At 52.3% G+C, this 12,456-nt stretch overlaps 2 protein-coding genes across 2 annotated transcripts; both read left to right on the top strand.

Moving 5' to 3' along the window:
- Positions 1 to 4,446: 4,446 nt before the first annotated feature.
- Positions 4,447 to 5,532, top strand: J4E82_010479 (uncharacterized protein; the record flags this gene model as incomplete). Its single annotated transcript, XM_051736691.1, has 1 exon — positions 4,447 to 5,532. One exon carries the CDS (start codon positions 4,447 to 4,449, stop codon positions 5,530 to 5,532), a length of 1,086 nt encoding a protein of 361 aa, XP_051583560.1.
- A 4,032-nt stretch (positions 5,533 to 9,564) lies between these two features.
- J4E82_010478 (uncharacterized protein) lies at positions 9,565 to 12,173 on the top strand (the record flags this gene model as incomplete). Its single annotated transcript, XM_051736690.1, has 3 exons — positions 9,565 to 9,970; positions 10,018 to 10,977; positions 11,029 to 12,173. 3 exons carry the CDS (start codon positions 9,565 to 9,567, stop codon positions 12,171 to 12,173), a joined length of 2,511 nt encoding a protein of 836 aa, XP_051583559.1.
- Between the last annotated feature and the right edge of the window lie 283 nt (positions 12,174 to 12,456).

Genomic DNA, 12,456 nt, shown 5'->3' with positions numbered 1-12,456 from the left:
ACGAACGCCCACCTGCAGCGGCGGAACGTCAGGATCCAGCTCGCGTTTCGCATCCCAACAAACACGCGACACAGTGGTGTGCTACCCCACGATTTGCGTAAAGAGAACTGGGGTTGTTGGCTAAAGGATTCAACATGGACAAGCGAGCGAATTGCGGAACTATGCATTTCGGTTAAGATTCCGATGCGAGTGGATTGGTGGCTTATTGAGGATTGGTGGAACATCTAGAGTTGTCGGACCGACTAGGGTGAATATGTCATAGTATAGAAGCAAGAAGAGGTGTTGAGAAAAGCGGCACGCAACTGCAAAATGTGCACCTTGTCTATAGAAGTCTTGGGCTAAGTAGGAGGGTCAGGGGAACTTGTTGGGGACTGGGTGCAGGCATATGGTGTAGGTTTTCTTGGTAAGGTTGGGCGCCGTAACGAATTGCCAGACGCGGATTGCCAAACTATCAGAACGAGCTTTCGAATAAGGCAAGCTGCAGTGGCGAGCAGGTTGCCCTTGGACAGTGAAGCGTGTGTCCGTTTTCGTCGCTACGAGATCGCTTTTTTGTTACCAGAACGTCTGCCACTCGATCACTTGCAGCAATATTCGTGGGGCTATATCGTCCTTGAACGGGACTTTCTTCTCAATATAGAAGATATCCCTGATGTCAGTGAGAGTAAGCCTCCGTGGCCGCGGAACCAGCTAAGCACTCTCGCAACCAAGTGAGAATGCGTATGTTGTTGGGAAGCATCGCGAACATCGGACGTCAGCGCTCTATGCGCACACACGCCGCACACGCGGTGCAGCTAATGACTTCCGTATGACCTACCCTCAACTAGCTCGTAGCCAGGCATAAGATTCCCTTTTCGTTTCGAGGATGGTGCAGATCTGTGCCATGAGCGACCGCCGTCACTCCTATGTTTAACGTGCACTGCCTCTTTGCAGTCATGCAAGTCATCGAAAGCTTTCAAGCCTCATCTGGGCATGGAGAATTAACACGTCCTGGTCCTCCTATCATGACCGTAGGACGTGGGACTCATGTTACACTTGATACCGTAGATCTCGGCGAAGAGCATCGTGACACCTCGTTCATACTGCATACGACTCTGGGCGGCTTTCGCAAATCGCGCACACGACGTGGGTTTCCGTGCCTCGAAGCTAACAGCCAAGACATATGTGAAGGTAAGACAATGCCAGCTCTTTTGCCATGACACTCAACATGTATCGGTACTTCGTCAGACGGGAAAGATCGGGCTGCGCAATTCGTGGAACGTCGAAGACCGTCAAGCGTGGGATAATGTTAAGATCAGTTACCGTCTTCACCGTTCAAGCACTCCGATCAATTTCCGCGATAGATCGTTAGGGGGGCAAAAGTGTCCGAGAGGAAATCGACTACGGAACTGAGGTTGAGTTGGAAGCATCTGGATATACTTGGCATCCCACGTCAATGGCTACATCAGGTAGGCGTGCTTGAAACCAGCCCAACATCCCACACGATCGCCTCTACTTGATCGGTTGAGGCTCTTGAGAACGAACCAGGGTGGCACGGCACGTTGTGGCAAACAAGTTCTGCTTGTAACTGCCGCCATGCAGTGAGCTCGCCTTGATGTGAACTGTGGATAGCAGCCGACCCCCACGGTCGACAAAAGATCGACGAACTACAGCTAAGTGGACCGCGCGGTAAGCGTACCCTGTCCCCATTGTTTTTGAATCGTTGCAAGTAACCGAGGCTAGAGCGGAGTTGAACGATGCATATGGTGATGATTCGGACATGCCCACTGCCACACACATTCTTCTTGCGGTGTGCAAGGTTCTAATGAGCTAAGTTTTACTTCTGTCGCTCAAATATGTGGTGGAAAAGAACAGTCGTCTAAGCGGAGTGTGCCAAAGTGACGTCCATCAGAATCATCCCTGGAGGGCCCGTCTGCTGACGAAGCTGGCCTTCGATCAGACCACGAACTCCATTGATCACTGTATCGCTCTCGGGAGGGGCGAGATCCTGGTCCCAGTGAATCCCATTGCCCATATGACCCGCATATGTGGGCTGACCCCTCACCCCTCATCAGCACTAAGTCTGGTGCGGCGTTGTTGCCGAGTTGTCGGACGAAGTCGCTGAAGGTGGACTTTTCAGGTGTTGGAGTGGATCTTCTAGATTTTCCCTGCTCTTCTGCTGTCTTTGTGGGACTAAAATCCACATGTGGAGAAGAAAAGTAACCATGGCCAAGGAACTGCGGATGAGAACCGTCTCCTTATGCTTATGACTGCAACGTTACCCTGGTCGGTACATGAGGTACCTCTAGGGTCATCATTGCAAGACCGCCGAGGCTACTGGAACTGGGCGTTACTGACGTATACCCTGCAAGATGAGCGGATGGCTTGAGGTTTCGCAGTTTTTGGGCATCATCCAAGCCGGCAGTACCCAGTATTACGTGCATGATTTCAGGGCCTCAGTGCAGAAAAAGGCAATAAACGACACACAAGACTTGACCGTAGACGAGACTGGGCGTCATGCAAGTCAGAGGCCTGGTGCAGCGGCAGGTCGAAAGTGTGTGGCCTGGTGTTCCAACGTGGTAAGAAGGCGGGGAAACGAGACTCTAGGATCGCCAATTTGTGGGGTAATAGCGTCGTCGTTGATGGCTGCATGGTCGGCTCACGCTCGGTTCTCGTCTTTGCGACGAGGCTGTGTGCATCCTCGCGAACATTACACCTGTTCTGCAGTAGGAAATGGCGTCGAGGGATCCATATGTATATGCCACTACGCAGTGACTGCATACGGCTTACGGCAACGCCAATAAAACTTTTCGTCCTCGTGCCGCCAGACTGTGGATTCCCAAAAGGTTGAACAAAGAAGATTGCGCTTACGCATGAATAGGAATAGACGTGATTGGATGCGACGAGGTGTGCCGATTGAAGGAGATTTGTCCCAGTATTCGATGCGAAATTCCGCGGTGTTCTGAATGCCGAAGCGAGCTGCCACGGCATCGCGTGGGGGCGCTCGACAAAGATCCACCGAGGATCAGGTACGACGATTGCGGCGTACCAGGCATTCCCCTTCTCGCGTTTGAACCTAAGCTGTGGAAACAAAAGCAACGGGCGAACATGCCGATGACTTTGCTGCGCACCGCAATTGCCGGAACGGCGCTCGGCACATTGTTGCAACGCTTTTGTTCGAGAATCCATCGGCTTGATGCTTTTCGCGTGGCACTCGCCGTCGGTTTGCACCTGCAGCGATGCAGACACCTTCCATGTGCGGATTGGTGGATATACGAGCAGGATGATGTCGTGTCCATTGCACGACTCATACACAATCGCCTTTGCGGGAACAATGTCGTGTGAAGATTGTGAAGAGCCTCAAGGTTTGAGCTATGGCCAGACCCCGCCACCAAGAGTAATGGGCGTGGGGGAAAATATCGCGAGGGATCGGCGTCGTCATCCTGGCCAGGCTCTGTAATGATGAGACATGAGATGCCTCTGATAAGTTCGCTATTTTGGTCCGTCTTGGTGGCCCTGCGGCTGTCGGATATCGATGACTGCCTCTGCCCGGATATTGCATGGCCTTGTGATGAGCTTCCACTTCTTGCTGTCTGCCACGTCTTGCATCACCGCTGGAATCCACCGTTTCTCTTACCCTTTGCATTGCTCTACTGCACGTCGTAAGTGGTCGCCGAACTCTAACTCCTGGACCGACTGGGACCACGACCTCAGGAAGGGCAAGACGGAGTAGCCGGGGTCGCTGAACGGGATCAGATGATGCGAATAGGCCGGCCACGATTCCCCCACCCCCACACTAACACCCCCGAACGGTATCCATCAACGCTCTTTTGAGTCCGCCAACCCTGCGCATGGTGCCAGCTGTGGCGAGAATTACCCTATCAGCTTCCAACTAGGATTCCAAAAGATCGTCACAAGGCGTGCCCCCCTTGCACTTCACCTCCGGCCAAGATCCGATGTTCACAGCCTCTCGCCCCCTGTTCGCTTGCTGCAACGTGAGCAAAAAAGCAACCGCCGCTTCAATCAGCAATCCTCGCCTCGTTTATTGGCCACACGCAAGCCCTCCAGCTAAGCGCAAACAGCTGTGCCTGGTATCGGCTACGTGCAGAGCAGCACCTCGAGCAGGCTGCGGGAGTCACCGCTCCTTTGGTCGTCACCAAGGATGCCTGTCCCTCCCTCTCTGATGCACTTCACGCACCTTGCTTTGCCTGCCGTCACTCGCACTCCTGACGACGCCGTCAGCTGGACCCCCACACTCCGCATTGCAAGGTCAAGTGTCCGGCGTTTGAAGATATTTAAGTACCTGTACTATCCTCGGGGTGTTACCAAACATCGATCAACCATTGACGTATTCGTTCCGTTCGTCGTTGCTGTGTTCCACTTATTCTTTGTCAAAAGTATCGCTTCTCTCTGCAAGCTTTTGTTAGTATAAAAGTCTACTAGACCTCCGCATTCGATACTCTTCTTATCATGTCACCGCACCACGACGCACCTTCTCCTGCAAACAGCTACAGTCAAGATACCGACTTCCACCATTCTGTTCAGTCCGTCTACACTATGAGCCAATATAACAACTTCGACACCAGCTCAATGGAGTCTACCGATATGGGTATTCGACGATCCTTGGTTCCTGGCATCTATGTTCCCACCGTAGCGTTCTTCGAACCATCATCGGATAACGTTGACGTCGAGACCACTGCCAGCCACGCCGTCCGCCTAGCCAAAGCTGGTGTTGCTGGAATCACCACACAGGGATCCAACGGCGAGGCTGTCCACCTGTCACACAAGGAACGTGATCTCATCACCAACACCACCCGCAAGGCTCTTGATGATGCGGGCTTTGGTTACATGCCCATAATCGTTGGATGTGGTGCTCAGTCCACTCGGGAAGCCATCGAACTCTGCGAAGAGGCAGCTTCGGCTGGCGGAGACTACGCTCTGGTACTTCCACCAGCGTACTACCAAGGCTTGTTCTCGAAGGATACCATCAAAGAGTTTTTCCAGGACGTAGCCACCGCTTCGCCCATTCCAATTCTCATCTACAACTACCCCGGTGCAGTCTCTGGACTGGATCTCAACTCCGATGTTATCATCGAATTGGCTCAGCACCCGAACATCGTTGGCTGCAAGTTGACCTGTGGCAACACCGGGAAGCTCAACCGCATCGCCGCAGCAACACGTGCTGCCACTGTCTCAGATCCTGGATCCGGCTTCATGTGCATGGGCGGGTCCGTTGACTTCACACTGCAGACACTGATTGGAGGCGGATCCGGTATCATTGGCGGCATGGCCAACATCGCGCCCAAGACGTGCGTCAAGCTTGTGGAGCTGTTCGAGGCTGGCAAGCTCGCGGAAGCCCGCAAACTCCAGGCCATCGTTGCCCGAGGAGACTGGGCGGCTATCCAAGGCGGCATCATTGGCACCAAAGCTGGGCTTATGGCCCATTTCGGATATGGAGGCTATGCTCGTAAGCCTCTCCCTAGGCCCGGAAAAGACGAAGTTCGCAAGTGGCGAGATGCCTTCGACGAGCTTGTCAAGACTGAGAACTCTCTTTGAGTAACACAAGTTCCCCCGCTTCGACAAAAGGATATCATGACTCCGTGGCGTGCATGCTTTCCTTCCCAAACACCGTTTCGCATTGCCCTCGGCGTTGAGCGCACTCTTGCATATTCTTAGTGGCGTTTTCCTGATTAGGTCATCGTTTTCTTGATTGTTAGTTTTGTGAGCGTTATCTTTGGTCACGGGCCTGGAAAAAGCAATCTGGTATCTCTATTCCACCCGTTGTCGCTACTGGTTGCGTCGGTGCAACATCTTCAAAATTTGCAACGATAGTCTTCTTGTTTTTCTTGAGCCGTACGACTGTTTACGCATAGCAATGAGTGGGCGGATACCTGGTATGAGTTGCATCTTTAGCCTGTTGGTACTCGTCGTTGTCATAGAAATGACGAATCCTGAAAATTGATTAACAACTTGCACATCGTATGTGATGATATGATGCTTGTCTGACTGCTCATCTGAGTTGTGTGGTGCCCTAGTGATCACATTGTCTATCGAATGGTAATGCCATCGGCAGTCCTGCTCACTCGGCTGGGGTGGTTGCTGTAACTGGACTGTTGTGGTTTCATACCACTTCAGCCACAAACCGGTGTAACACGTAGAGTTGTTGGTGCTGCACCCCCGTGCGAAAAGCCAGCGCACGAACCTTCCGGTATGTCTTGATGTATCCTCTCCACCACAACCGGGAGCTGGGACGACTCGTTCCATGTTGTTGGCTCTCCAGTCCAGTAGTCTCCATTCCACTGTACCGGGGATCCCAAGACCTGCAATCGTGAGAGGGTTCTAGTGCCGACTTCCGTAGGCAAACGATGTCTCACCAACGTGAATATCGTAAAGCGGCATTGGATAGTGCATTGCACACACCGAGACGTATGAGAGACCAGTGACAGGGAAGCTTCCAGGATGGGCAGTCGATCAGGCCAGTTTGCGATCACCTGAGCATGGTTTTGCCCAATACTGACAAGACGATATTCGGTGACAAGGGCGCAAACCTTCATAACAGCCGGGATGTTGAGGACCTGCAGTAAGCCGCACAGGCCAGTCGCGATCTATGGCCACTGTAATATCCGTGTGGCTTTCGTGTTACCTCTCGCTGGAGGTAGCGAGTACTGTTCAACGATCACAGCGTTCTGGTGCTGATGCCCGATTGATCAGCTACCCCGGCAGCTGATAGGCTGACGGCTAGCAAGAGGCTGAGATGAGAGCTTGCTGAAACTCTCATATTGGGAAATCTCGTCCGGTGAGCAAGTTGCAATAGTCGTCAGCTGTACGTAGTCTCCGCTACTCTGGCTTCACCCCACGCTCAAGCGCCTAGCGTCCCGCCGTGACGGTCGGATAACTTGACGTCCTCCACCTCATAAGCGCCAGACAGAACCGTGTCTCGTGTAAAACCCCACACTATTCAGTGTGCATAGCCATTGGTCTTTCTGAGAATCTGGACCTGCCGTGATTGCCGCGTGAATTGAGGCATGCCAGGACTGCCGCAGGCTGATACAACTTATCATACAAGAAGCAGAGAGTGCTGGAAGGTATCCATATTCAGGCATGTTCTGTGCGAAAGTCATATGAGGGAACAGAGATGGCGCATGGAGTGAACACGAGCATGATGTGTCTGAGAAGAGCGAAGGAGGAACGACTCTTTGTTGTTCGCGCCTTACCCGATTAGGGGTGGTCTCAGTTCAAAATGCTTGGGCTTACGGAACACATACTTGACGAGAAGACTTTCGCTATTTTGCGGCGCTTCTGTTGTCGCCCATGGTTTCAACGCATTTGGGTAGTACAAGAAGTCACAGCTGGCGGCTCGTCCAGTGAGGTTCAAATAGGTCCTCACGTCATTCCTTGAGATGACTTGGGTATGGTGACTCTGGGGCTTCAAGTCATGCTCCGGAATTCTCCAGTACCCATGTATATCAAAGGGCCTGGACTAAGAAATGCGCTCGTCATGTGGCAAGGCCGGCTGTTCGCAAAGAAGACGCCACCGACGTTGTTGGATGAGACGCGGAAATATCTTGCGACAGATTCTTGAGATAGGGTTTACGCGTTGTATGACTTCCCGGCATTTCAGGAGCTGTTCCGGAGATTTGGGCTCAAGCCAGATTATATAATCAAGGAGCTCGAGCTACATGAACGGGTGACGCGATTGAAGGGCACGCAATTCTGGGATGCGACATTAGTGCACCCGGATCCGCTGGTGAACGTCAAGGAAGACGAATTCGTTGGCCTGGCACAAGCACTGACAGCGGGCCTTGACTTCGAGTGCAACTCCGCTGCCAAAAGCTCCGCCCGCCATACAGCGGATGCGGTTGACTTCTTACTCCAAAACCTCACCACAGCTTCAGCTTCCGATCAAGTCCTAGTCTCCGCCTTGTACATCCGCCGCCTATTCCGCACGACCAGAGGTCTTTTCGGCCTTGGTCCGCTAGCTGTACAGCCGGGTGATATTGGCGTCGTCCTGCATGGTGGCTATACGCCTTTCGTGCTGAGGCCAAGGGGTAAGTACCATCAGTTGTTAGGTGAATGCTATTTGCATAGTATGATGGGAGAAGACGCTCTAGAGTTGTACAAGCGTTGTACTGGTGAAGACATGTTAGAACAGACGATTTTTGAAATGAGGTAGAGCGAACTAGTAGGAATGTGGCTGGTGTAAAACAGTGGTCTTGCGTTTGTCACAAATGATACCTTAAGTCAAAAGGGCAAGGCCATTCGTGGACACCATTCAACGATTCCGTGTTGGATGCACACCACCTATAACAACCACGGTGCTGGGGACCTCCAGTACGCCGCGCCGACCCATCGGGGTGTTTGGCCGTTTCACTATCCGTGTGGCACCCGCGTTGCTTTTGCCTAGAGGTAGCGATTGTCTGTCAACGAGAACTGTATCACGCCGCCCAGTCAGCAGGCTGTGGTAGTTGTTAGTTGCACACAGTCACCGCCATTCTGGCTGCATTCAACACTCGCGCGCGTTGCAGGGCGACATGGCGTCTTCTGTCTCACGAACACCAGAAAGAATCGTGCCCCGAATAACATCCCACGTCCCTAGAAGCGCAAAGCCACTGGTGGTTCGCATAGCTGATGGAACTTCGTTGAGTCGCGCGTACTGTGAGGCGACCCAGGGCTGGCGCATGCGACCGGAAAGGACGATGATGGCTGGGATGCCCTTGTGATCAGAGCTGATATGCGCGCGATGGTGTTGTAGAAATACAAAAGTGGATTATGCGATGGTGAGCGGCGAGAGAGATGAGGGAAGAGCGTTGTAAGACCATGTAACGGGTTACCAGCATTGGTATGGTTTAAGTGGTAAGCTTCGGAGGCGGCAACAACGTTTTCTCAAGCTTTCATTTAAGGGGAGATCGCTACGCACGTCCTTTCTCCCGCAACAAGGGTTTACTAGTATCGCATGCCTGAGTGCGCGAAACGCTACTACAGTATAGTCGCAAGTAATCTTGTGGTTCCGCTTGACGCCTTTACGCGGATGTGCGGGGTATGGGGTACGTCAGAACTCGTATCTTGTAAGCGCTATGCTGAAAACCACTTATAACATAGCACCCATTAATCAAACCATACGAAGCTCTTCGCAACAGATGCTGCCCGATCTACACTGATTTTTGAGGCTCCATCCCTTTTGCACCTACGACACTGTGATTGTAGCCACTTCGACATGGGAGCCCTCGAGCCACTGAATGCTGCTTGCCAGTGTTGATGTAGTTGCAGGCAGCCTAGCGTGTATAGCGCAAACGTTGATACCCCTTGATTCTGTGCGTCCTACACAGTCGAAAATTGCCATATCTCATTTCCGAGAATATCTCATCTCGGCGTGAGAATGGAGATGTTTCTTTGGGTCTGCTGGAGACCGAGGGGTGTAGGGCAGCGGTCATTGGTTTTGCTTCTTCTCATTTCGGCGCAACTTCCGGAGTTTCGCTGCGGGATAAGTTCGCCGGGTGCCGGCTCCATGTGCTGCATGTAGCTCTCGACTTCGCAAGTATATCTTTCGGTCTCTGACATCTACCTGAGTAGTAGATACAGGCTGTTGCGATGAGGTCTTTACAAGTTTTAGCGTGCCTGTCGGGACTCCATCAACTATCAACTGCGTACAATACACCAGCACCGCCAGATGCGACCCGGCCGGACCTATTTGCATACCTTCTCAATTGGACACCGGCCAATCCCGTACATGGTATCTTCGGCGACAGGAACAACTCTGTAGCTCCATGGCATCCTGAACCACATCGACCTCCTCACTACCCGCCTCACCAACAATGTGACGCATCGAGTCCAGGCGCCCAGTCCGACTTCTGGCTTCCGAATGTGCCGCACAACGGAACGAGCCCTTTCTTACTCAATGCGCCTAACTACCACATCTACCGCAACGTAAGAGATTTCGGGGCGGTAGGAGATGGTGTTCATGATGACACAGATGCTTTTAATGCTGCAATTGATTGTACGTATCCTCGTCAAATTCGGAGATTCACAGCTCATAGTTTTCAGATGGTAGTCGATGTGCTGGGGGCCAGTGTAACGGTGGGACTACTGGAAAACCTGCCCTCATATATGTGCCGCCGGGAACATACGCCATCTACTCCACCATCCAGCTTTACGTCAATACTCAGATTATCGGGGATGCCGTCAAATTACCCACTCTTAAAGCTGCCTCGAGCGCTTTGAATAATACCGTTGTGGTTGATGGCTACGACAAAGGTACCCAAAGTACAAACAACTTCTACATCGGCGTACGCAACCTCAATATCGACACTACCGCTGCGGATCCTGCCAAGACGATCTATGCATTGAACTGGGCGGTCTCTCAAGCGACCAACCTTATCAATGTCAACTTCATCATGCCCACCAGTAGCAATCACATCGGTATCGAAATGAATGGAGGTACCAGCGGCGGTGGATCGGGCCTTTTCATGGGAGATCTTACGTTCTCCGGCGGCCTCATCGGACTGCAATTCAGCAACCAACAGTATAGCTTGAAGAACCTCAAGTTCACCAACGTCGCGACAGCTATTGCGATCACGCACGGTTTCGTCATCTCGATGCAGCAGATCAACTGCATCAACGTAGGCATCTGCGTCGATATGGGTGCTCAAGGAGTGACAGGGTCGCTCAATCTTATTGACAGCTGGTGTGATACTTGTGGTGTGGTTGTCAATGGTTCCAGTTCTGTCGTGCTGGAGAACATCGACGTGAAGAGTTCTGGCCCGCTATTGGTTGTCAACGGAACGACGATGGCTCAAGGCAGCCTCGTAGGACAAACGTACATCTCCGGACACGTGTACGAGGATGGCAATGGTACAGCCATAGTTTCTAATGGCACTAAGCACGTCTATGCAGATCGTGGTAGTCTGGCTGATGCTTCGGGACGCTACTTCACTAAGCCACAACCGCAGTATAAGCACTACCCTGCTTCCGCTTTTGCTTCCGTAAAGGATGCTGGCGCTAGAGGTACTTTTGCTCATGCCAAAGTCACGTTACCAGTTTACTGACCAGAAACAGGTGACGGACAGACAGACGACACAGCCGCTATCAATGCTGCACTCAAGAACAATGCGAACTGCAAGATAACCTATTTCCCACACGGTGTCTACAGCGTGACAGACACCATCTACGTTCCGCCCGGTAGTCGAATCGTTGGCGAAGTCTGGTCCATCATCAGCGCTGCGGGCAAAAGGTTCAGTGATGAAGCCAATCCCCAGCCTATGATACAGGTCGGCAAACCAGGCGAGGTAGGATTGGCCGAATTTAGCGACATGCTCTTCACTGTTTCCGACGTCTTGCCCGGCGCCATTCTCGTCGAAGTGAATATGAAAGGCAGCAATCAAGGCGACGTTTCCTTCCACAACACGCATTACCGCATTGGTGGTGCGGCCGATTCTCGCACCGAAACCACGTGCCAATCCGAGACGCAGCCGTGCAAAGCTGCTTTCCTCGTCATGCACCTTAGAGAGACGAGTTCGGTATACATTGAAAACAGCTGGCTCTGGACCGCTGACCACGACCTCGACGGCACGAACCCCACATCCGTCGGCACAGGAAGAGGCATGCTCGTTGAAGCCACTACGGCTACTTGGCTTGTCGGCACCGGCAGCGAGCATCATACGCTGTACGGTTACACATTGCACAACGCGCAGAACGTCATGACCTCCTTGATGCAGGTCGAAACACCATACTGGCAGCCTGTGCCCCAGGCGCCGTATCCTTGGACGCCCAATGCCACCTGGCACGATCCGACTTTCGAGGGCTGTTCAGGCAACATCAGCCAGTGCTATATGTCGTGGTCTGTACGTGTTATTGGCTCAGAGTCGCATGCCCTTGCGCTATACGGCATGGGCTTCTGGGTCTTTTTCAATGGCCCCCAGTATGCGCCCTGTTCGGGTCCTGATGGCATCTGCCAAATCAATATCGTAGACTTGGAGGACTTGAAGCCTGAAAGTGCGGTAAGGCTTTACAATGTCAATACAAAGGGCGTGCAGAATTTGATATCGGTTGGTGGAAGTGAAGATACTATGACGGCTACGCAGGCGGCGAATCCAGGGAGTTGGGGTGGTGTGATAGCGGCGTTTCTTAGGTTCGGCGCGATGAGGCCACATCATGATGTCAAACGGCATCACGTTCGCCATTCACGGATACATGCGCATTGAAAGGTAGCGCTTTTTTGTGCGCCCCGTGCATAATTGAGGACCATATATCGAATGTTGCGAAACAAATTCAACATAAGTGAATTACATACTTCTGGAAAGATAAAAGACGGAACAGGGTATCTTGACGGATGATCAGGCTGATAGATGAGACAAGGATTTGAGGACGTACGTCAATGAGATGCTTGCGGCGACGAGACGAGACGTGTTGTGTATGCGAATAAAACTTACCAAATCTTTAAGTATAGAAAATGTCGTTTTACACACGCCGTTTCACATACGAACA

This window comes from Alternaria postmessia (genome assembly GCF_024291825.1).
Source record: "Alternaria postmessia strain BMP 2775 chromosome Unknown scaffold_128, whole genome shotgun sequence".
Lineage (NCBI taxonomy): Eukaryota > Fungi > Ascomycota > Dothideomycetes > Pleosporales > Pleosporaceae > Alternaria > Alternaria postmessia.
The sequence above is the reverse complement of the archived record's forward strand: the minus strand, read 5'-3'. Positions and strand labels throughout refer to the sequence as shown.